Here is a 23,950-nt window from a genome sequence, read left to right as displayed (position 1 = left end):
CTGCCAGTACAGCGGTGGTGGTGGGTAGCCTCTCCTGCATCCTCAGCAGCACTAAGGATGTCCGACTGCAGCTTAGGCCTGCTCCCCACTGGCAAGTGGACATCCCCCGATGGCTGCCGGGCTGCCAGAGGGATGTCTGATTGCCAGCTTAGGCCCAATTCCCTGGGGAGCAGGCCTCAGCCAGCAGATGGTCATCCCCTGAGGGGTCCCAGACTGTGAGAGGGCACAGGCCGGGCTGAGAGACCTTCCCCCCCACTCCGAGTGCACAAATTTTTGTGCACCGGGCCTCTAGTCCTATATAATAAAAGGCTAATATGGAAATAGACCAAAGGGCGGAATGACCAGTGTCTATGACGTGCACTGACCACCAGGGGGCAGACACTTAATGCAGGAGCTGCCCTCTGGTGGTCAGTGTGCTCCCAAAGGGGGAAAACAGCTCAGCCACATGCCGGGCTCACAGCTGGCTAGCACAGCAGTGGTAGCGGGAGCCTCTTCGGCCTCCGCAGCAGCACTAAGGATGTCCGACTGCCAGCTGAGGCCCGACATCCCCCTAGGGCTCCTGAGGGTGCAGGCCGGGCTGAGGGACCACCCCACCCCCCAGTGCGTGAACTTCGTGCAACGGGCCTCTAGTTTAATTAATCTATCAGTATGTAGATACATGTCTGCCCATGGGTAAAAATTAGAAGAATATAAACAAATGTAAACTGATATGGGGCATATGATTATAGATGATTCTTTGCCTTTTAAATATTTTTCTTGTTATAATACTGTTTGTACAATAAAAAAGTAAGTACATTTATAAAGGCAAATGTAAAGATACCCTCAAGGATTCTTTTTCTGTTATGGAATTTATGGTATGAAGATCCTTCAGCACATCTTCACAGCCCATGCCTACCATAGCCCACCAAAGCCTCCCCGCTTCCCCAACAGGTCATGTTTCCTCCAACCCAAGGCTTCTGATCCCCCACCTCATTTTTCTCCTTTTCCTCAGCCTCCTACCTTCCTAAATGCCCTCATCCAACCTTCTGTAATTCTCTAAACATTGTCACACCTTTGTGCTTTCACCCACTGTTTCTCCATTGGCAATGTCTTCACATTCTCTTTGTTTTGAGCTCTGCCCTGCCTTTCAGACTCTGACTCAGAAGCTGCCTCTTCTTCCTCCTTGAAGGTTTCCCACATAATTTTTACCTGAATTACACTTTCCTTTCCTTGTTGAATAAAATGCTGGATTCAGTCTGTGTAGCCCTTTGGGATGTAAGCTCCTGATGGCAGGGGTTGGGTCCCACTTGTCTTTTTATGTGCACAGAATTAGCTGCTAATAGGTGTCACATGAGTATTCATTCCCTCCTTCAAGCTTGCAAGTCTGCCTGTTCAGTGAGAGTTAATACGCATAAGGAGGGTAGGAAGCAAAGCAGTCAGATGACATATCAGATGGGTTTATTATAGAATATTTAGTATATTATTAATTGATTTGTAATTTCTTTAGGATGCAATTTGTGACCAAATTATTGCTAATTTTATTAATCAAACAATGGTATTTTGTATTTAAATGATCTCTCCTCTCTTCCTCCCATACTTTCTTCCTTTTAAACAAAATAAGGCCATCAGTCTTTATCTTTGTTTCCATGGCCTGGACACCAATAGTTGTAGGAGTTCAAGAATGATATAAATAGCCCAGTGGTGTGGCTCAGTGGTTGGGCATCACCCATGAACCCAGGAGGACACGGTTTGATTCCCAGATGGGGCCCAGGCCCAGGTTGCAGGCTCGAACCTCAGTGGGGGCGTGCAGGAGACAGTTGGTTGATGATTCTTTCTCATCATTGATGTTTCTATCTCTCTCTCCCTTCCTCTCTCTGAAATCAATAAAAATTTTTAAAAAATGATAAAAATAATGCCTAATATCTAGTAGCTTATCATGGGCTACTTTCCTATTTATCTCATTTTTATTTTCAAGAGAACTCGTGAGTTTCCTCAAGAGCATTTAGGAATGCATTTCACCCTGAACATGGGATTTTGTTGTATTTCAGAAAAATAAGAACTGCAGGAAAACTCAGGTATAGTGTGCATTCATTCATTCTGCTATCAAGTTCAATAAATATTTTTTAAAGAATCTTCTACTTGTCTGGGTCTGCTCTAGGCTACAGTGGTGAGCTGCTGCTACAGAGTTTATTGTGTTGGGAGAAATAGACAATACATAAACGAATGAAACAAATGATATTTACTACAAAAGGGGGCACTAGGGTAGAGACTGGCTGATGAGGGAGGTAGCAACATGGTGGCCACACTCAGATAAGGTGGCCAGGAGGGTCTCTCTGTGAAGGAGACAATTAATCTGAGTTTTGAATGATGAGAAGGCTCCAACTAGCAGAGAATTGAGGGAAAGGGATTATTAACTTCTCCGGGGTGGGAACTAGTGTGGAGTGTTTAGGAAATAGAGAGACAGGTGTCCAGATGTACCTTCTATAATAATAAAAGGGTAATATGCTAATTAGACTGGATGTCTTCCGGACGTCCTTCCTGATAAAGCCGGGACTGGAGGGAAGCCAGCCCGGGTCCCAGGTGCCTGCGGGTGGCCCAAGGGAAGCCAGCTGGGTCCCAGGTGCTTGAGGGCAGCTAGAGGGAAGCCAGCCTGGGTCCTGGGTGCCAGAGGGAAGCCAGTGACAGTGGCTGGGGGAAGGAAGGCCTACCCTTGCACGAATTTTCATGCATCGGGCCTCTAGTTATCAAGTTATAAAGTCCCCTCAGCCACTGGCAGCTACTTTGCACAGAAATGCCTGAGAAGTTATGGCCTTCCCTTGTGGGCAGCCTGCAACTAATAACTGAGTGATACAGGTGTACAAAAGGCCAGTCCCTTTGCCTCCACATGGGCCATTGTAGTGTTCCTCACACTCAGGAGATGAGACTGAAGGTAGGCTTCACTGAAACTGAATCTCAACTTAGCTTCTTTTCCTGCCCTATCCTGTTTCTGCCCTTCATTGCAGGTTTCTCCCAAGATCACTCACTTGCACAAGGACCCTTGTTTCAGACTGCTTCTAGCAGTGAAGGTGATTAGACTGGGAGCTCCCTGAGGGCAGGGACTGTGCCTGTCTTGTTCATTTTTAGATGAAAGGGTTAAGCAGGGGCATGACATGATCCAATTACTTAAAAATGGCTACATTGTTTGTGTGTGTGTGGGGGGGGTGGGGGGGAGCAGGTGGAGAAGAGAAGGGGAGGGACAGGGCAGAGGTAGGTAGACCAGTTAGAGGCTATTGCAATCATCCAGGTGATATATGACTGGCTGTATTGTATAAATGAAAGCATCTCATATTAAGCTAAGATTTTCATCATAATTCTACTTACAAGACTCTCTGCCATCAAGAAATTAGCAAGTCACCTTAGGCAGAAAATGTTGATAAAAGAATAATGCATTATGTATATCATGGGAGGAATATATGAAAGATCAAATGGTCATTAAGACTCAGAATCCATATAGGAGCATTCAGTACAGAAATAATAAGACAGAAATGTGTAGTTGGTCTTTAGCTTAATTATTGAAGTTAGTCACAGGTCCTTGGTGTGAGGGAACTGTAATTTCAATGATCATTTGACTGGGGTAAGAGAGACAATTTGAAAATGGCTCTTGTTCTTTGCACTTTGGGCTAATAAGTGTATCTGATTTGTATCTAATCCTGGGAGCATTGGGGATTTATGTTCCTCCCTGGAATGCTCTTCAAATTTCTCTCTTCTTTTTAACTCTCAAATCAGGATGTAATAATCTGGCTCTGACTAATTTAACAAATGCAGCACTGGATGAATATAATGATGGTTACACAAGCTAAGGCTATGCGGCTTAGGGAACATGACAACCAAGAAGAAGAAAAACGTGTTAAAGGATTGTCCATTCATGCAAATATTTATATATTGAAAGAGCTGCACAATAACCAAAAAGGCAGTAGTTTTCTGCCCTGTTGTGACAGCCCATACATTGAGGATGTGAAATCTTTCTTGCAAATATGCAGTAACTGCTCTTTAGAGGAAGTTGTGTCAGATGATTCACAGCAGCAGGCCTGAGGAAAGGCAGAGAGGAGGCATCAGGCGCTCTGCTTTTCTCTCAAAGCTGAGGGAGGCAGGGTGTGGGGTTGGGCCAGCAATTCAGGCTAGTGAGGGGAGGGAGACTCCTGAGACCCACTGCGGGGCACTCAGTAATCTGAGCTCCACTCTGGAGGACAAAGGCCCCTTAGCTCTCTAATAGCACAGGGTCATCCTGGGAGTCATCCAGCTCTCTGCTCTATCACTAAGAATGCCAGGTCAGAACCAGCATCAGTACTTCTCTGGATAGTAAGAGCACTTTTCCAGAGTTACAAACCAAAAGGGACACAGGTCAACAGTGGAGGGAATGGAGATAATGGCCCCATGCTGTGAAGGCAGCTTGGAACATCATTATAATTCTGTTACATTGATTTTTTATTTTATTTTAAATTTTGTTTTATTGCTTAAAGTATTACAAAGAGTATTACATATGTCTCCTTTTTTGTTACATTGATTTTTAAAAATATATATTTTTATTGATTTCAGAGAGGAAGGGAGAGGAGAGAGAGATAGAAACATCAACGATAAGAATCATTGATTGGCTGCCTCCTACATGCCCCCTACTGGGGACCGAGCCCGCAACCCGGGCATGTGCCATTGACTGGAATTGAACCTGGAACCCTTCAGTCCACTGGCTAATGCTCTATCCACTGAGCCAAACCAGCTAGGGCACACTGATTTTTAATCTCTAGGGGATATTACAGGTATTTGAAGAAGCATTAAAGTCTATGCTTTATTCTTTACACCCATTTATTCATTTACTTACCACCCAGCCTGCTCTGTCTTCAAAGACCAAGATGAATGAGGGAAGGTCCCACTTTTTAGGAGCGTAGGCTTTACAAAAATTAGAATCATCAGAGAGCCTTTAAAAAACACAATCCCCAGGATCCCATCCAGAAGAATTGGATTAGAAACTTTGTAGGTGGGTCAACGACATTGGTGTTTTTTACAAAGCTTCCAGGTGGTTCCGTTGTGTAACTAAGTTTGAGAATTTAGTTTTTCTAGCGAATATGAGTTTGATCTAAACTTCTATTTGGTCTAGAGAAATGCAGAGTATTATTGGAGAAGTATAATCTTTGTCATTAGGGGCAGTTAAGGGTTTATGACCCAGATCCTGAAAACTATTCTAGAGATTCTCAACAGTGGATGATACTGTCCTTCCTCCTCCCCCCAGGTACATTAGAGATGGTGTGTCTGGAAACAGTCTTGGTTGACACACTTGGGGGAGGGTGCTACTGACAACTAGTGGGTAGAGATTAGGGATGTTGCTAAATATCCTATAATGCACAGGACAGTGCCCACAGTAAAAAACTATCTGGCCCCAAATGTCAGTTGTGCTGAGGTTGAGAAACCTAGTGTTAAGGGGAGTTCTGTTTATAAAGCCAACATGCAAACAACTTCCATAAGGTAACATTTAGTATGCATTTATCATGTTCTAGCTACATTACATGTGTTAACTAACATTGATTATTATTAGGTACTATTTTTTGTTCCCATTAAACAGATAAGAAAACTGAGGCTCAGAGAGAAATAACTTGTCTATAGCCATGTATCTAGTAGAACAAATGAAAGACTTGGGATTTGAACATGTGTAGTCAGGCTTTGAGCCACATCATACTATTGCCCAAGAGGTTATATTTTTCTTCTCCTGATAGTTTTCCAGGCAGAAAAGTGATACATATATATGTACTTGGATTAATCTTTCTTAAGATTTTTTGCTTGAAAAAGCAAAACTTATATTTTTAATGCAAAAGATAGCCTCTCTTAGCCAGATTAATGGACATTGATTATTTTTTGTGCCATGTGGCAAGGCTGGGGTCACGGAAGTGCTGAGAGGAATCCCAGAGAGGACATTGATGGATGCTTTTGACACCAGTGGATTCCAACAGTGTTTGGCAGCTAGCAGGCATCCTGCAGTGAAGTTTTGGGTAGTGCCTGACCAGCCAGACTGTGTTTCTGACAACTCTGATCTTCTTAACTCTGAGCATCTGTTCAAATGATGCCTCAGCAGGAAAACACAGTGGGAGAATGTCTGCTAAGGGCATGTGAGCTTCTGATTGACCTCTCAGACGTCCTCTAGAAAGCTGGATGTCTTTTGTTCACTGGCCCTGTGCTTCTAATCTTGCGCCTCCCTCCTTGGCTTTCTTTTCTGAGGGGAACCTTCTGGGTGCTGTGCCCCATGGGCACACTTTATGCATTTCTGGGTCTCATGTCTATGAAAGGATCTTGAAATGAAGTTGACAAGCAGAAAATTGAGGTTCATGGAAGACATTGACGTGGAGTGTTAACCATTTTTTTTGTAGAGATTTTCCCCTTTTATTCAGAACACAGGCTATTGCCAAAGAATTTACAATTTCATCTTGGCTGGCTATTCAGCTGTCTCAACTCCCACTGAATTTTTCCTGAAAAACAATTTTTTTAACTTTTTTTTAGTCTGCCTTCTACCTCAGAAGGTTATTCTGCTTCCTATTTGCAGAGAAGTTAAGGCTATTAATATGAATTCCCTCAACTTTTCTCCTTTTGGTAGTCATTACTGCTATTTGCCAAATGGCTCAATTTTTCTCTTCCTTCAAATGTACGGCAGGGTTATAGTTCCTGGCCCTACCTGTGGTGGGGTGAATGATGTGATTAATTGCTGATGACAAGTTGCAAGCAGAAACAATGTGTGTCACTACTAGGTGACAACATTGAATTGCAGTGTAAACCTCTCCAGAGCTGGACTTTCCTTTGGCAGGGTGGAAGCATTTGAGATGGTGGCCATTCTTTACCGTGGGTTCCTCAGTGAATTCTGTTCCCAGATGGAAATAAGACAAGCAATAAATAAACCTCCTTTTGTTAAAAGCCACTACAACTTTGGTTTTGCTTGTCAACACAGCTTAGCTTTGTCTACCTTGATTAATATCCTGTCCCTTTGCCCAATAAATACGTTGCATCCATACCTACCCCTTTTTGCCTTCCAGCCTTTATCAGAGGATTAGCTCTCTCTCCATCTATCCTAATTGTTACAGCCACTTCTGATTAAAGTCCTCAGATGGCTTCTTAATCTTAAAAGAAGAACAAAACCAAAATCTTTTATCCTGGTCTACAAGCCTCTTAATGGTCTGGGTCCCTGTTTGCTTCTTTAGACTCATCCCATTCCCAACTCTTCATGTGTTCTCATTCAGCCACATTAACTTTCTTTCAGTTCCTCTTATATGCTGTGTTTCCTCCCGCCTTTGAACATGCTTTGAACATCTTTTTTTCTGCCAGAAATGTTCTCCCCACCTCTGGTTAATTTTTCTTAGAGCAAGCATGAGTTCCTCAGAGGAACCTTCATTGACCTCCCTTATTATGTCACATCTGCCTTTAGAAGTTATAATATCATGTTTTCCCCTTTTATAATGCTTGCTTCAATTGCAGTATTAAAATTTATTGGTGTGAAGTTTTGATTAATATTATGGCTGACATCATGTCATTTTTATTCACCACCATGTCCCCAGTGATAAGCACAGCACACTTGTGGTCGCTCAGTGAAGTCTTGTTGAATGCATGAATGAGGACATATATAGCCATGCTGGCCACTTTGGTAACTGCTGGCCACATGTGGCTATTCAAATTTAAATTAATTTAAAAATAATAAGAATTCATTTCCATAATTACATTAGCTTATCTCAAGTGCTAAATAGCCATATGAGGTTAGTAGCTACCTTATTAGAGAGTAGAAAATAGAAGATTTCCATCATATTAGAAAATTCTGTTGGATACTGCTGGCAGGATCAAGTGTCTGTGCAGAGCATGCAGTTGCCTCAAGGATCTGGTTCTGACAAGCTTTCCAGTCTGTTTATTTTCCACAGTGATGCAGCTACAGGGAAACATCTCCCTCTAAACATGTTCCATACACATGCCACTCTCTTCCTCCCTCCAGTATCTGTGACTTTTCAACTTCCTCCTCTCTCTGCCTGAGTTGTCCTCCTTCACCTCTTGGTGCCTAAGTTACCATCCCACTCAGCACGTCTCATCCTTTAAGCCCTGGCTCAAGGATTTCCCCTTCTGAGAAACATTTTCTGAGGTCAGACTGAGCTTGTCAGTGCTTCCTCTGGCCTCCATGCTGCTCCATTCCATCCCTGTTTGCCTTGGTCAGATAGGATTGAAAACCTTTGTTCAAACATCGCTTTCCATTGCTACATGAACTCTTCAGGGGCAAGGCCTGGGTCTTGGTCTACTCAGTCTCCCAAGTGCTCAGCACAGAGCTGGTGGTATGGTAGAAATCTGTGTTTGTTAAATGATGAGTGAGTAATTGAGCAAAACTCACTTTCTTTAGTACAACAGTGTGAAGCAGGGGTCCTCAAACTACGGCCCGCGGGCCACATGCAAATACAAATATTGTATTCGTTCTCGTTTTGTTTTTTTACTTCAAAATAAGATATGTGCAGTGTACATAGGACTTTGTTCATAGTGTTTTTTTAAACTATAGTCCGGCCCTCCAACGGTCTGAGGGACAGTGAACTGGCACCCTGTTTAAAACGTTTGAGGACCCCTGGCTGTGAAGAAAGGGAACTGTGTTACTGAGTAAGGCTAAGATGGATTCTCCCTGTAATTCTCTCCTCTCTCATGGTCCTGTCACAGATCATTCATTTATTTCATGGGAGACTAGCTTTCTGAGCCAGGAATCACCAGGAGCTTCGCAGAGTCAGGAAAGGAACCTCTGAAATTCTAGAGACTGGAAGGCTCGGTAGAATGGACCTGCCTCTTGAAAAACATGGGGAGTCTCATCAGTTGGAAGGAAAGATGGCTGACACCATGATTAGATTCCCCAAATCAAGCCATGTGCCAAGATGCTATACCTTGGGGCCCCCTGGAAGTGTGAAAGAACTACCTGCTATGAACTCTATTCTGCTTAGCTGGTGAAGTGCAGAGGCTACTGCTGCTACAGTCATAGCATACCTGTCTTTACCTCAACCACAACTGATGGCTCTTTGAGGGAAAGGCTGTGTTTTATTCTGTTCAGGATCCCCAAAAGGCTGATCAGGGTCTGTAGAGCTCATAGATGGTGAGAGATTGAATTAACCACCTTTATTAGTGATATTGCCTGATAAGAGACATGCTTTCTGCAGTGGGAGTAATAACTTTGGACAAGATATTTATGCTTTCCTTTTTTTTTTTGGTATTGGATCTTTGCTTAGTTATATCCAAAGTAGCCTGCATCTCCTTTAAAGATGGAGTTAAGGCCTCTATTGTGCAAAATAGGACATTCTGGGTCTCTTTTTCTGACTCTTCCTTGGCAGTTGAGCCTGGAGGACCAATACCTACAAAGTTCTTTCGGTGAATAGGAGATTCACCTGATCTTCATTAAGACAGACTTGGAGTCAGGAAGAAGGAAGGAATGATGTAGTGGGAAAACAACCATGAAAGTGTAGAGATGGGTGCAGTCCCGGACCAGCTGTACCTAAACAGATTCAGAGACTGTTGGGTCCTCCTAGTTGGTGGGGTTGGAATTCCCCTAAGTCAGCGGTTCTCAACCTGTGGGTTGCGACCCCTTTGGCGGTCGAACGACCCTTTTACAGGGGTCACCTAAGACCATCTTGCATATCAGATATTTACATTACGATTCATAACAGTAGCAACATTACAGTTATGAAGTTGCAACGAAAATAATTTTATGGTTGGGTCACAACATGAGGAACTGTATTTAAAGGGCCAGAAGGTTGAGGACCACTGCCCTAAGCATTTATTCAGAGTTGGTATGCAGGATGAGAAGAGGGCTTTTAAGAAGGAAGTTTGGGCATGGTTCCCTGGGGATAGAGATAGATAGAAATGGAAAAGACAGCAAGATGTCTATTACTCAGATTGACCCTGAAGGGGAAGATTAAGGCCTGTGCAAGTGTGTGTGTTGTGTGTGTATATATATGTGTGTGTGTATATATGTCTCTATATATATGTGTATGCATGCATGCATGAATATGTATGTGTTATGTATGGGCATGTTTGTGAACATGTGTATGGGCTGCAGGCCAAAGCTGGAGGAATTGTTTCCTTTATGCATGAGACACAAGTGGAGTGGCTTCTGACTCAGCATGGGGAGAGAAGCATCCTTGCTTCTTCATGAGGCAAGTATGAATTCTGAAGGGACTGTGCCTTTAAAAGCTGGAATGGACTGAGATGAGTAACAGAAATGTCTTAAGTAGTGTGGACATTGACTCTAAGCCAGTGCAATGTGTATATTAATACTACTCATTTATACCCACAGGCTGGAGAGGCCTGAGGCTATTTAAGGCACATTCTTTATCCCATTTGATCCTCATAATCCTATGAAGTAAGCATCATTATCCAAATTTTATGGAGGCAGAGAGGCTAGTGACTTGCTCAAGTGACCCTGTTAATAAGTAGTTGGACCAGGATTAACCTCAGAGTACCCTCTTAGCCACTTCTCAACACTGCCTTCCAAACATAGTGGCTAATATTTCAGATGACACATCCACCTGGGTTATTGAGGAGGCTGAGTGACCCTTTTATGTGTATATATATATATATGTGTGTATATATATATATATATATACACATACACACACACATACATATACATACATACATATACATACACTAGAGGCCCAGTGCACAAAATTCATGCACCCTCTTGCAGTCCGGGAGCCCTTGGGGGATGTCCGACTGCCGCAGAGGCAGGAGAGGCTCCCGCCACTGCCGCTGTGCTTGCCAGCTGCGAGCCCGGCTCAGGGCTTCAGGTTGAGCGGTGCTCTCCCTGTGGGAGCACACTGACCACTAAGGGGCAGCTCCTGAGGTGAGTGTCTGCTCCTTGGTGGTCAGTGCACATCATAGCGACTGGTCGTTCCACTGTTTGGTCGATTTGCATATTAGCCTTTTATTATATAGGACTAGAGGCCTGGTGCACGGATTCGTGCACCTGTGGGGATTGGGTTGAAACTAGCTCTCCGACATCCTCTGAGGGATCCCAGATTATGAGAGAGCGGTTCTCGGGTGATGCACCCTGGAATCAGGCTCCCTCCTCTCTGGTTCCCGGTGCACCATCCGAGAACCACAGTTGCCAAGTCACTGCAGCTCGGCAGATCTTGCGTTCAGCATCTGTCCCTTGGTGGTCAGTGTGCATCACAGCTACCGGTCTTTCCATTGAACGCTCGGCCAGTCGCTTAGGCGTTTATTTATATAGATTTATTTATTGATTTCAGAGAGGAAGTGAGAGGGAGAGATAGAAACATCAATTATGAGAGAGAAGCACTGATTGGCTGCCTCCTGCACGCCCCACACTGGGGATCGAGTCTGTAACCTGGGCATGGGCCCTTGACTGGAATCGAACCTGGGATCATTTAGTCTGCAGGCTGACGCTCTATCCACTGAGCGAAACCGGCTGGGGCCTGAGTGACCCTTTTAGAATAGAAGTTGTGAAGAACAACCACATCCTCTGAAGGCCTTTGGTCATTTCAGGAGGCACTTTAGGCTATAAGGATGATGTCCTTACACAGGGGGGCATTTCTAGCATTCTCTGGGGAGATATCAAAGGACAAGCTAGGGAATGTATCTGGGGACAGAAGGACCACTGTAGTCCCAAGGAAAGGGACATCACTGAATGTTAGCACTGATGCTTCCCTGTGGAACTGCACAGAACTTTTTAGTTTCTAGAACATTTTCTTTGGTATCAATTCATTTCAAAGTTCACAGAAAACTCTGTGAAGCAAAAACTTATATGCCCATTTTGCAGATGGAAATAAGGCACAGAGAGCTTCAAGGACTTACCCAAGATTACATGGCTAATAAGTGTAAGCATCATGCTAGAAATTTCCTGACACCCACTTCATGATTCCTTCTTTTGTACCAGGTGGTCCCTGTGCCATAGTGGGGTGATTATCTTTATCTAACAGGGGCTGATATTGTGTCTGAGCCAGTCTGGGGACTAGACATGAAGATGGTGCCTGAAGAGAGGCAAACATGCAAGTGAAGACAGGATTCAGGGCACAGTACCAGCCACAGTAGCACCTACTTCATTCAGATCCATGTACTTCATAGGTATTTAGGCTGATCCCATATTAGAATTTTCCAGACTGTTACATGGACAGCTAGTTTCATCAGATGCTCCATGAGAAATACAGTTCTCTGGGTAAGTAATACATCTTGTTGCCTTCTTTTAGAGTAGTCGTGCATATTAAAGGCTCTCTAATGTCTTTAAGAAATCTATTTGACTTATTTGAACACAAAACCTTTTCTTAAAGTCATACCTATTAGCAGCCCATGAAACTGCCAAGAATAACTAGTTTACTTTAATCACTGAATTAATGGTTTGCTTTTTATATCACGTGGGCCAAGCCTTAGGAATCGTTTGCAGTTTTATATTTTAGCCTCAAGACTCATACGTATATCAGGTGTGAAAGGCAGTGTATTTGTATATAGGCCTTGGTGCTAGTCATTTCATAACTCAAAGACCCAGGAGTAGACTGTGTCTACGCAAGCATGCTAAAGCTCATAAATTAAAACTGAAATCTCATTATAATATTAATAAGTCTTTAATATTAGGTATTTTCACTGGTAAATCATAGTAGAATAAATGTCAAGGAAACCTATGAGTCTGTTTACTGTTGGCTGATGACATACATGGTTTGGGATGGTGGTGCTTTGATGGAGGGAGGTCTTTGAGTGAGCAAGGCTGACATTTTATGCAAGTCATTCATCATTGTCTTAATTGTGGATTGCAGCAGACACTTGACATTCATGATGGATATTTCCTGCCCTAATTGGCGAATACCACTAGAGTAAATGATTTTCCTCATAAAACCTTTTTAATTCTGACTGGAACCATCATGTTCATGGAGCAATTCACTTTCTCTTCTCACTCATCACTGTGCCCATTTTGTAGTTGACAATGAGAGGGAACATGTAGCTATGAGGTAGTGGCCAGACATCTGGACTAGTTGACTGATCTACCTTCAGTGACAGTTTGCTAAAATATGTGGATTTATGTTTCAGAAAAATGGTGAATGCTTGCATTTCATGGGCTGTTGGAATTGCTCTTGAATAGCCAAAACTGAAAGTAAATCTGCAAATGCTAAGCATCTCCAATACTTTGGGTTTTCTCTGTGCTGGGAGGCAGGGGTATGCTTGGCTTGGTGAAGGCAGGAAATGCTGGTGGTTCTGGAAACTCAAGCTCATCCTTACCATTGCCAGTCTCACAGCAGGGTGTGTTTGAACTTCAAGACTGAGAATGTGTCAGCAGCTTCAGGAAGGGATGCCGGTGCTTTGATGAAAAGCCTCAGTGAGCTCTTGGGATAGGCTAAAAAGTGGGTTTCCCTGAGCTAAGAAAATAGTATCGTACTTCAAATTGTAGCCTGACTCCTCTCCTCCCATCACTCTATACTTTCTAATGTTTATCTAAGGTCACCTTTTGCATGCTTTATCAACATATATTTGGGACTCAGACTCTTTTAAAAAACTGATTTTCTTCAAATTTTTTATTATTATTAAAAGTAAAAGGGCAAGAATATGTCATCAAATTTAGAAGCTATCTCTAGATGAATTCCACAGATACATGTGTGGAATTTTCCTCATAAAATTCACCCCTCACAAATTAAGACAATCAGACATCAGACAAAAGAGAAATGCCCAGAAGCTGTTTTGGGGAATTGAAAATATGTCCAGTATTGATCCTATGAAATAGCTGGGGTAAAACCCCCGAAAGACTGATCAGCCATCCTGCATATGTGGAAAGCACTTTGATATTTAAACACATCTTTGGATCTTTGATCTTTGGAGCTCTGCAGTTTTCATCAGGATGAATGATGTCATCTAACATAAGAGCAGATTCTGAAGAACTCAGAGTACATCTAAATTGGAACCATATTGAGTTTTGCTTCTTAGGACCTGATCTGACCAGCCACTGTGGGTCTGAGTGCAACTGGGTGCCAGTGGCCATTAAACAAGCTTGCTTTGTGAAAGTCAACTGGAGCTTCCTACTGTGGACTTTCATGAGCCTGGGGAGTACAGTTCCTCTAAGCCTCCCAGAACCATGGATTCCACAAAGCCTCTAAGCCAGTGGTTCTCAACCTTTCTAATGCCGCGACCCTTTAATACAGTTCCTCATGTTGTGGTGACCCTTAACCATAAAACTATTTTCGTTGCTACTTCATAACTGTAATTTTGCTACTGTTATGAATCGTAATGTAAATATCTGATATGCAGGATGTATTTTCATTGTTACAAATTGAACATAATTAAAGCATAGTGATTAATCACAAAAACAATATGTAATTATATATGTGTTTTCTGATGGTCTTAGGCGACCCCTGTGAAAGGGTCGTTCGACCCCCAAAGGGGTCTCGGCCCACAGGTTGAGAACCGCTGCTCTACACTAAAACATTTTCTACACAATGGGTCCCCAGGCACATGGAGAAAGCGCAGTACATGCTATTGTACAACCTGAGTAATTTGTTTCCCATGAAAACCCTCAAATTGGTCTGTTCGCTGATGGGAACACTAACTGTGACATTGTTCCTGTCGGTGTTTTGGAGGCTGAAAATCCCGTTTTATTCTCTAGGCTCAAAGCCTTTTTATGGAATGGCTATCATGATCTCTCTCTCCTGGTAGCCTGGGGATGGGAAAGGGGGTTGCAGAGAGGGGCTCTGAGCAGTTCCCTGTCTAGAGAGAAGTTGGATAATTGGTGTTGTCACTGTCACCTTGTGTAAACATAAAATAAACATGAGCACAAAGCTAGGCCAGCAGCCATGCCAGGTGGGAAGGCCAGGAGAGGTGGGGAAGCTTACCTTTTTGACTTCATATTTAATGGCGAGTTTAATCCGGCTCAGACTTGGACGGTGGTGGTCGGACCAGACTTGGAAGTTCACATCACCATTTAAAATTGCTTCCACCTCTTCTGTGTCTCGGCATAGGTCCAGCACGCCCACCACAAAATCCTTGCATTGCATAGATAACTTCCTGTAATCGTTCTAACAGAATAAAGAGAAATCAAGGGTGTGTCAGACTGAGCCCCACAGGTGGGCTTGCCCAGCACAGCAGGGTTGATCAGCAACTATCCACCAAGTGTGAGCTTATGGAGAGCATTAGAGCCAGGGGATGTGCTGGATCCAGAAGGCAGGGCAATTTGTCTTGACACAACAATCTAGAAGACATCTTCTCTAAGCTAGGGTTTATCAAGATGTGCTCCATTGGGTCACCTGCATCAGAGTCAGCCTGGGTGCCTGCTAAAACTGCAGACACCAGGCCCTGTTGAAGACTTATCATATCAGAATTCATGGAGATGAGGCCCCGGAATCTTTTGTCCTGTAAGCGATTCTGATGCCTGCCAAAGCCCATCATGGGCTCTTTCAAAGCAGCAGCTCTCCCTGCTCAATTCTGAGGGAGGAGTAACAAGGAATGAACTTCTAAGGCGAGTGAAACTAACACTTCACTCGTTTACCACCAGTCTATAATGGAAGCTGCTCTTCACAGGAAGTTTACTGAAAAGATATGGCTGATATGCTAAATTGGAAAAAAATGTGCACAGGTGTGCTTTCTTTTTATATGCTGAAAACCCTGCTTGTAAATGATCAATTTAAAAACCAAATGTAATTTAAATCTAACAGGAGTCTTGCTTACCACAAATCCGTTTGTGTGGCAAATCATGGCTTCTTAAATTGCTTGCCTGTTGAATAAGCAATTTTAGACTTGACTTTTTTGGTTTTGTTTTTTAATAAATTGCTGCTGGAGTTCTCTCTTCTCTTCCCTAGGAATACCTTTTGGAATTACTTCTGAGAGGCTGACTTCCTTTCCTAGTGATAGGCCAGCTTCTCTCTCCCCCAGACAGACTACTTCAGTTCCAGATAATTATCCAAAATATGTCGGATAAAAATATGTTTCATGTCACCCTCATACCAGTACTCCTCCCAGATGTTTTCCCCTGGAGGCTTCCTTGTTGATTTCTTAGTTGAAATGAACCTATTCAGAGTCTGTTCAGAAAGGACACAAGAGACAAACATCCTTTCAGTGCTAATCAATGACAGCAGCCCTGACTGGTAAGTGATAGTTGATAAACAGGAGTGCAGTTTTGCTTTTCCAGAACTTGGATTCCTCAGCAAATAGATGTAAGCCGGGCAAACTGCAGAAGCTCAGCTATTTTTCTGAATTAATGATTCTTGTCTCCTTCCAGCACTGCTGTATCAAAATGTCCCCTTACATTAAAGAAGAGATAAGTAAATGTGTATTGGATAGGACAAAGAAAAAGGATCAGGAAAACGTTTTCAGAAAAGAGGGGCCTCCCATTTATATAAATAACTTAGGGAGAAGGGACATGCTAGAAAAAAATAATGACTGCTCAGCTCAGGCAGATTGCCATGGAAAAAAAATTCAAGGAAGATACTTGGAGCGTTTAGGTTTTGGCAAAGAGCCCAGAGAATTTGTGGTGACATGAAGAGCTGTGTTCTGTGTTCCTTCATTTCTCCTTTCCTTTCCTTTTCTAACTTCCTCTGTTCCTTCCTTCCTTCCCTTCCTTTCTTCCTTCCTTATTGAGAGCCTACTATATACTAGGAATAAAAAATTGGCAGTGTACAAAGCAAATGTGGTCACCGAGTAGTGTGGGGGTAGAGGAGGCTAGGGATCCACTCTCAGGATTGTGCAAGAGTAATGCTAAGTAAAACTTTCTCAGAGCTTGTCCCAGCTAAGATAGTCTGAGAGCCTCAATGAGCTAGAGGTGGAAGCTCAAGGAAATGGACAAGAAGGGTCACTTCTTTACATGCACCTATTCAACTCTGGTAGTTCTGCTGCTACGACTCAGTTTCCCTGAATCCCTGCCTCCTACTTCATCAACTTTATTGGTACTTTCTCAAGAACAAGGAGTCTCTGAATATTATTGCCTGTTTTGATAAAATACAGACTTCCCTATTATCTAGTCAAGACCTCATCTCTTGGTGGAAACTCCTGCCTAGAGCTGAATGCATGGATGGATATAGAAAGGAAGTGGAAAGGGCTTGACCCAGGCCTTGGCCCAGGCTCCCCATGCTAGGAGCAAATCAGACTGTACTGCCCTAGAGCCTCTGCACGTTTCTTGGTTCAGCACAGTTCAGAATACAAGGCACCATTTCATTAGAAACTTTCACTTTTCTGGGGCTTTTTTAGCTAACCTGGACATGGTATGGGGAGACACACCAGAACAAGCAGCTAGGTTTTTGCTTTTTGCATTAGACACTTAGGCTGGAAGGCAACAAGCCTGGTGTCTGCAGATGGCTTGAAGCGACAGAAAGAACCTCTGTCGCCTGGAGCCCAGAGATGACATGAGTATGGATAGTTGCTGATAGGAGGGTCATGGCCCAGGCTTATAAGAACATCCTGGGGGATTATGATGATTATGATGTTCTGTGTTATCCCTGAGCTCAGTGAGCCTTCCAAGCCACACTCTGCAACTTTAGTTGAGACACATACCCCAAACCTCACAGGTACCCCTTTTAAAAATAACATTTCTGCAATCTGAATTCTGCCAGTTCCAATGGGTGACAGATGTTCTACCTGCATCATCTCATTCAATCCTTGTAAAAACCTCATGATGAAAGCACTATCAGCATTTTCAACTCACAAATGTGGAACCTAAGACTCAAAGAGATAAGAATTCACTTTTCCTTATGCAGTTGTCCTCCATATTAATGGGGGATATATATATATATATACACACTATGTTCTAAGACACCGAGTGGATAGTACTAAATCATATATATATATATATATATATATATATATATATATATATATATATATAATGTTTTTTCCTATATATCCATACCTATGATAAAGTTTAATTTATAAATTAGGCACGGTGAGAGATTAACAACAATAACTAATAAAGTAGCACAATTATACTGTAGTAAATTATGTTAATGTGGCATTATTAAGTAAAGTAAGGGTTACTTGAACACAAGCACTGTGATACCATGGCAGTCAATCTGATAACTGAGACTACTAATGACTAATGGGGAGGATAGTGTACACAGTATGGATACGCTGGGCAAAGGGATGGTTCACATCCCAGGTGGGACAGTGTGAGATACTGTGAGATTTCAACATGCTACTCAGAGAAGTGAGCAATTTAAAACTTAATTGTTTATTTCTGGAGTTTTATATTTAATACTAGAGGCCTCGGGTAGGGTCCCTAGGCCTGACCAGCAATCAGGGCCGATCAGGTTCCCTGACTCCCCGCCTCCCCACCTCCTCTTTCCCTCTCCCCCTCAGTGCCCCGTTGCTGCCGCTGTTCACCCACCATGTTCCACGCCGCCCCCTATTGGTCAGCGCACATCATAGCGATCAATCAAACTCCTAGTCTCCTGGTCGAACTTCTGAGGGGACACTTTGCATATTAGGCTTTTATATATATATATTTTTGAACTGTGGTTGATCACGGGTAACTGAAACCATAGAAACTGAAGTCACAGATAAGAGGGCACTACTTATTAGTCACTTACTTATCTCTGGGTCACTCTCACCTTCTCTGAAGAGTTTAGATCCTGTCTCACTGTCACTCTCCCCAAAATTACTACTGTTGTTTTTTTTGGTGGTTTCAGTATCTAGGAAGATAACCCTCCCACTACCCTACTTTCTCATTTACTTGATATCTTTTCTAATGACCTATTCTCAACTCTAACTCTACCATTTATTCTCTTAGTTATTTCTAGTACATCCATGATCCAGCATCAGGTCTCTCTCTCTCTCTCTCTCTCATCACTGCCTCCTATATGTTCAGCTCACTCCCTCTGAGACCTACATTCCAGCAGTCTTTTGATTCCACCAAACCTCCAAGCCATTGACCATATTACCTTTTCACTGGTTTTCATTTCTTTTAGGTCCCTGTCTCCCTCCTTACAGAGCTTATAGAGGCAGTCCTCTGGTTACATCAGACTCAACGTATGTCGTTTTGTGGTTACCTCACCATCTCCCATTTACAGTATTTATAAAAAAAAGTTCTGTCATTTTGAAGTATGTACATATGTGCTTTATGTTTTTTTATTATTTATTTACCACGAGTAAAGGTCAGGAATTGTTATCTTTCTTTTAAATTTTTTTTACTGTTTCACTTCATTACTGCTGTGTATGTGCTCCATGTGAGTGACATAGGTGCTTATATAGGTGGGTTCCAACTTATGGTGAAAATCGCGTTACGTCATGCCATAGGAAGGGATCTCTGGCATAACCCGAGGACCTACTGTATTTTAGGGGCAGTTGTTATAATCGTCCCTGCATACATTATGAAATCTCTTGTCCTCCTCTTATTTCATACTCCTCCCTGGATAAAAGACTGTCTCTGGTTGAGTTGAACTGTTTCTGCCTCTGCACAGTAATGTGGCAGGAGAACACACAACTGTGCTGATAGGCATGCTGCAAACTCACTATCTACAATCTTAGGTAGGCTTGAGTGTTCCTGGGCAATTTACTCTCCCTCTTTCCTAAATAAGCATTTCATACCTTCCCCTCTCCTCAGTCTTCTAGCACTTCCTCCCTCCCTTCACTTTCAGATAAGGACCTCTCCTTTTCTACTTGGAAAATAAAGTCATCAGAAGAGAATGACACATGCTTACACCATCACACATTCTACCTTCATGCATCTATATTCATGGACTCTGTGTTTTTCCTTTTCTAACTGTGGATGAACTGCGCCAACTCCTTTCTAGGGTCAGCTCCTCCACTTGTGTGCTGGATATCATCCCTATGCCTACTCAGGGACGTGGCTCCTGCAATCTTCCTTTCTCTTTTCTACATTGTCAGTTTCTCCCTTTTCCTACTAGCTTAATATACAAACATGCTGCTGTTCTCTTGTCTTAAAATGGAATTTCTCTTGATCCCAATTCCCTTTCCAACCACTGCTCTACTTTTCTGTTCCATTTTATAGAAAATTCCTTGAGTTGTCTATACTGAGTATTTCCAATTGCCCTCCTTGTAATGTTTCTTATGCCATTTAATAAGACTTTCTCATCTATACCCACTGCCTCCACTGAGACTGGGCTTATCAGTCACAAGTGACTTTCATGTTGCTAAATCTAATGGTTGGTTCTCTCTTAGTCCTCATCTTACATGACTTACCAAGTTCTTGGACATAGCTGATCACTTCTATCTCCTTGATACAAGTTCTTTACCTGGCTTCCAGCACACCATACTCTTCTGTGTTTTTCTTCCTGAATGATTACTTTTTGCATTTGTTTTTGATTCATTCTCATATCCCTGATGTCTTCATTATGGAATGCCCAAATATGTGCCCAGTCCTTTGAATTCTATTTTTATCTGTTTACACTAATTGCCTTAGTAGTCTTATCTAAGATCATAAGATACCATCTATATGCTAATGACTCCAAGATTTATATCTTTAGCCCAGCATTTTTTTCCCTGAACTCAGCTCATATATCTAATTGCCAACTTGATATTTCCAGTTGGATTCTAAATGAGCTTTTCAGACTTAATCAAACTAACTCTGGATCTAGTATGTTCCACCTCACTTAGTTTTCCCCACTGGTCAAAACAATCTTGGATTTATCCTCGATGCTTATATTACTCTCATATCCAACATATAGCTCAATAGCAAGTCCTGCTAGCTCTAATATATATACACTAGAGGCCTGGTGCAAGGATTCATGCACCAGTGGGGTCCCTTGGCCTGGCCTGTGGGGATCAGGAGAAGCCGGCAGTCCGACATCCCCCGAGGGGTCCTAGGGTGTGTGAGAGGGCACTCTGCAAAGTTGCCGTTGCTCAGTAGCTCCTGCGTTGAGCATCTGCCCCCTGTTGGTCAGTGCATATCATAGCTACCAGCTGGTTGGCCAGTCGGCCAGTCGCTTAGCCTTTTATATATATAGATGAATCTCTAGCTCCAAATGATATGTTGATATTTTTGAATTTGTGGTGCTGAAGCTATTGTTTTGACAACACAAATTTTAAGAAATTATTAGTTTGCTTGATTTTAGTTAAGACCCCCCAGCTCTCAAATATTTTCAAAGCTACTGTCAAACTTAGAAAAGAGGGAGAAGCTTATTACTCTCATTGGTCAAAAGTTAAAATTAATTTTTCAGATGGATGCTGTGGAGACACCCACACAATACAGGATAATTAACACTCAATCCTCAAGGGAGACCTTAGAAATTAGATTCAAAAGGAGTGTGGGCCTCCAATCCATTCCCCTTTTTCTCCCTTCAGAGAGACCCAGTTATGGAGAAGGAATGTTCATTGAAAGCTCCCATTGAAGTACAAAGGGAGATAAATTACCATAAGTTTGCATGCTGTCAGCCTGGGAGGTTTTGACATTCAGGTTGAGTTTACAAAATAATTACAATAACAGTTTACAATAAAAGTGTTCTGAGTACTCCAATATTTCTTTAAATGGTCACAGTTACCCTTTAAAGCTGGTAGTATTATTATTCCTAAATAATATGAGGACTGAGAATTGACTATTAGATTTAGCAATTTGGAGGTCATTGGTCACCTTGACGGGAGCACAAGGTGACCAATTTGGGAGAGTGGAAGCATGACTGGTGAGGATTAGAGAACTGGAAGAGAGAGAATTGGATCCAGTTACATAGACAACTCTTTTGAGGAGCTTTATTGCAAAAGAGGGCAGAGACATGGTAAGTAACAGATTAGAGAAGTGTTTGGTTTTATTCCCCTCTTACCACCTCCTACCTTCCCTTCCTCCCCGCCTTCTTTCTTCTGATGGGGGAGAAACCACATATTTTATATGTTGATGGGAATTTTTCAGTGGATAGTTTTGCTGATCCTTGTGTATGATATCATCAGATCATTATATTAATCCAGCAAGTAGTTCGATAGCATATGACAGACGATTTGAATAGTCTATATACATAGGAATGAATTTAGGTAGAACCATATGTGGTTTATCTATAGTAGGAGGAAGTTCAAATATGTGGTGAAGATGCTAGCATTGGTGGTGGGGGTTTAGACATTTTTTTCCTATTGCTCAGTGTTTTTTTTTCTCAGTGAAATAGGAAGAAAAGTGTTTTTTTAAAATATATTTCATTGATTTTTCACAGAGAGGAAGGGAGAGAGATAGAGAGTTAGAAACATCAATGAGAGAGAAACATCAATCAGCCGCCTCCTGCACATCTCCCACTGGAGATGTGCCCGCAACCCAGGCACATGCCCTTGATCAGAATCGAACCTGGGACCTTTCAGTTCGCAGGCCAATGCTCTATCCACTGAGCCAAACCGGTTTTGGCGGAAGAAAAGTTATCAGTTGCGAGTAAAAATCGGCTGTGGAGTTATAGAAATTTGCGGAGGAGGAGGTCAGAAAATAATTTTAGGAGAATTTTAAGAGTGAGTGAGATTAGGAAGACAGGGTATGTTTTGCTGGAGAACAATTAACACCCCATTTTGAGGTTCATGGTCAGAAATTTAAAAATGAGACTAGCTGCTCTGCCAGTGTGAGTCAGTTGGTGGGAGCATCATCCTGTATACTGAAAGGTTGCCTATTTGATCCCCAGCTGGGACACGTGCAGGAGCCAACTGGTAGATTTTTCGATGTTTTTCTCTCTTTTTTCCCTTTTCCTCTTAAATAAATAAATAAATAAATAAATAAAACTATCCAAAATGGTTGATGTTTTCTAACACATTCATGGTGCTGGCATGGAAGAGGTACAGAATTAGATTTTACCAGGATTGTATTTTTGCCAAAGAATACACCATATCAAGAGAGGGGCAGAGCCCTAACCGGTTTGGCTCAGTGGATAGAGCGTCAGCCTGCGGACTCAAGGGTCCCAGGTTCAATTCCGGTCAAGGGCATGTACCTTGTTTGCGGGCACATCCCCAGTAGGGAGTGTGCAGAAGGCAGCTGATCAATGTTTCTCTCTCATCGATGTTTCTAACTATCCCTTTCCCTTCCTCTCTGTAAAAAATCAATAAAATATATTTTTTTAAAAAAGAGGGGCAGAGGAATTGAGCTGTATGTGATGAAGATTATAATGATAGTTCATGGAATTGAGGCTGGTATGGAGGACTTCTAAGGGAGAAGGAAAGTGGAAAGATGGTTAGAAAAACAAGATCCAATCATATGTTGTCCACAAGAAACCCACTTTAAACATAAGGTTGACAATTTCTTGCAAAACTAAGCATACTATTACAACACGATCCAGCAAATCATGATCCTTGGTATTTACCCAAAGGAGTAAAAAACTATGTCCTTGGTATTTACCCAATGAAGTAAGAAAACTATGTCCACACAAAAACCTGCACATAGATGTTTATATAAGCTTTATTCATAATTGTCAGAACTTAGAAGCAACCAAGATGTCCTTTAGTAGGATAAATAAACTGTGGACAAATAAACTGGCACATCCTGACGATGGAATATTGTTCAGTGATAAAAAGTAATGGGCTATCAAGCCAAGGAAAAAGTTAATATATATTAACTAAGTGAAAGAAGCCAATCTGAAAAGGCTACATAGAATATGGTTTCAATGACATGACATTCTGGAAAGGGCAAAGCTATGAAGGCAGTAAAAAGATCAGAGGTTGCCAGGGGTTAGTGGGGAGGGAGTAATGAATAGGTGGACACAGAGGATTTCTAGGGCAGCAAAACTATTCTGTATGATACTATAATGGTAGATAATGTCATTACATGTTTGTCCAAACCCATGCACAACACCAAGAGTGAACCCCAATATAAATATGGACTTTGGGTGATAATGATCTGTCAGTGTAGATTCATCAGCTACTCTCTGGGGGGATGTTAATTATGGGCGGCTGTGCACATGTGTGAGTTGCAGTATATGGTAACTCTATACCTTCTGCTGAATACTAGTGTGAACTGAAAACTTCTCTAAAAGTCTATTTAAAAAAGAGGTCAGGTTAGTGATTTGGAAGGTAGATCCTGGGGGGAAGCAAAGATTGACAGAGTTAGGGTATGAGAGGG

General features: G+C 42.3%; 1 protein-coding gene across 1 annotated transcript in view; it reads right to left on the bottom strand.

Annotated features, from left to right (window-relative positions):
• Positions 1 to 23,950, bottom strand: part of TRPC7 (transient receptor potential cation channel subfamily C member 7) — a 259,805-nt gene that overhangs the window by 72,203 nt on the left and 163,652 nt on the right. Inside the window, 1 exon segment of the mRNA XM_023752170.1 lies at positions 14,829 to 15,011. Within this exon segment, the coding sequence (XP_023607938.1) occupies positions 14,829 to 15,011 (183 nt within the window).

This window comes from Myotis lucifugus, unplaced genomic scaffold (assembly GCF_000147115.1).
Source record: "Myotis lucifugus unplaced genomic scaffold, Myoluc2.0 scaffold_28, whole genome shotgun sequence".
NCBI classification, from domain to species: Eukaryota; Metazoa; Chordata; class Mammalia; order Chiroptera; family Vespertilionidae; genus Myotis; species Myotis lucifugus.
Note: the sequence above shows the minus strand (reverse complement) of the source record. Positions and strands in the feature narration are given on the sequence as shown.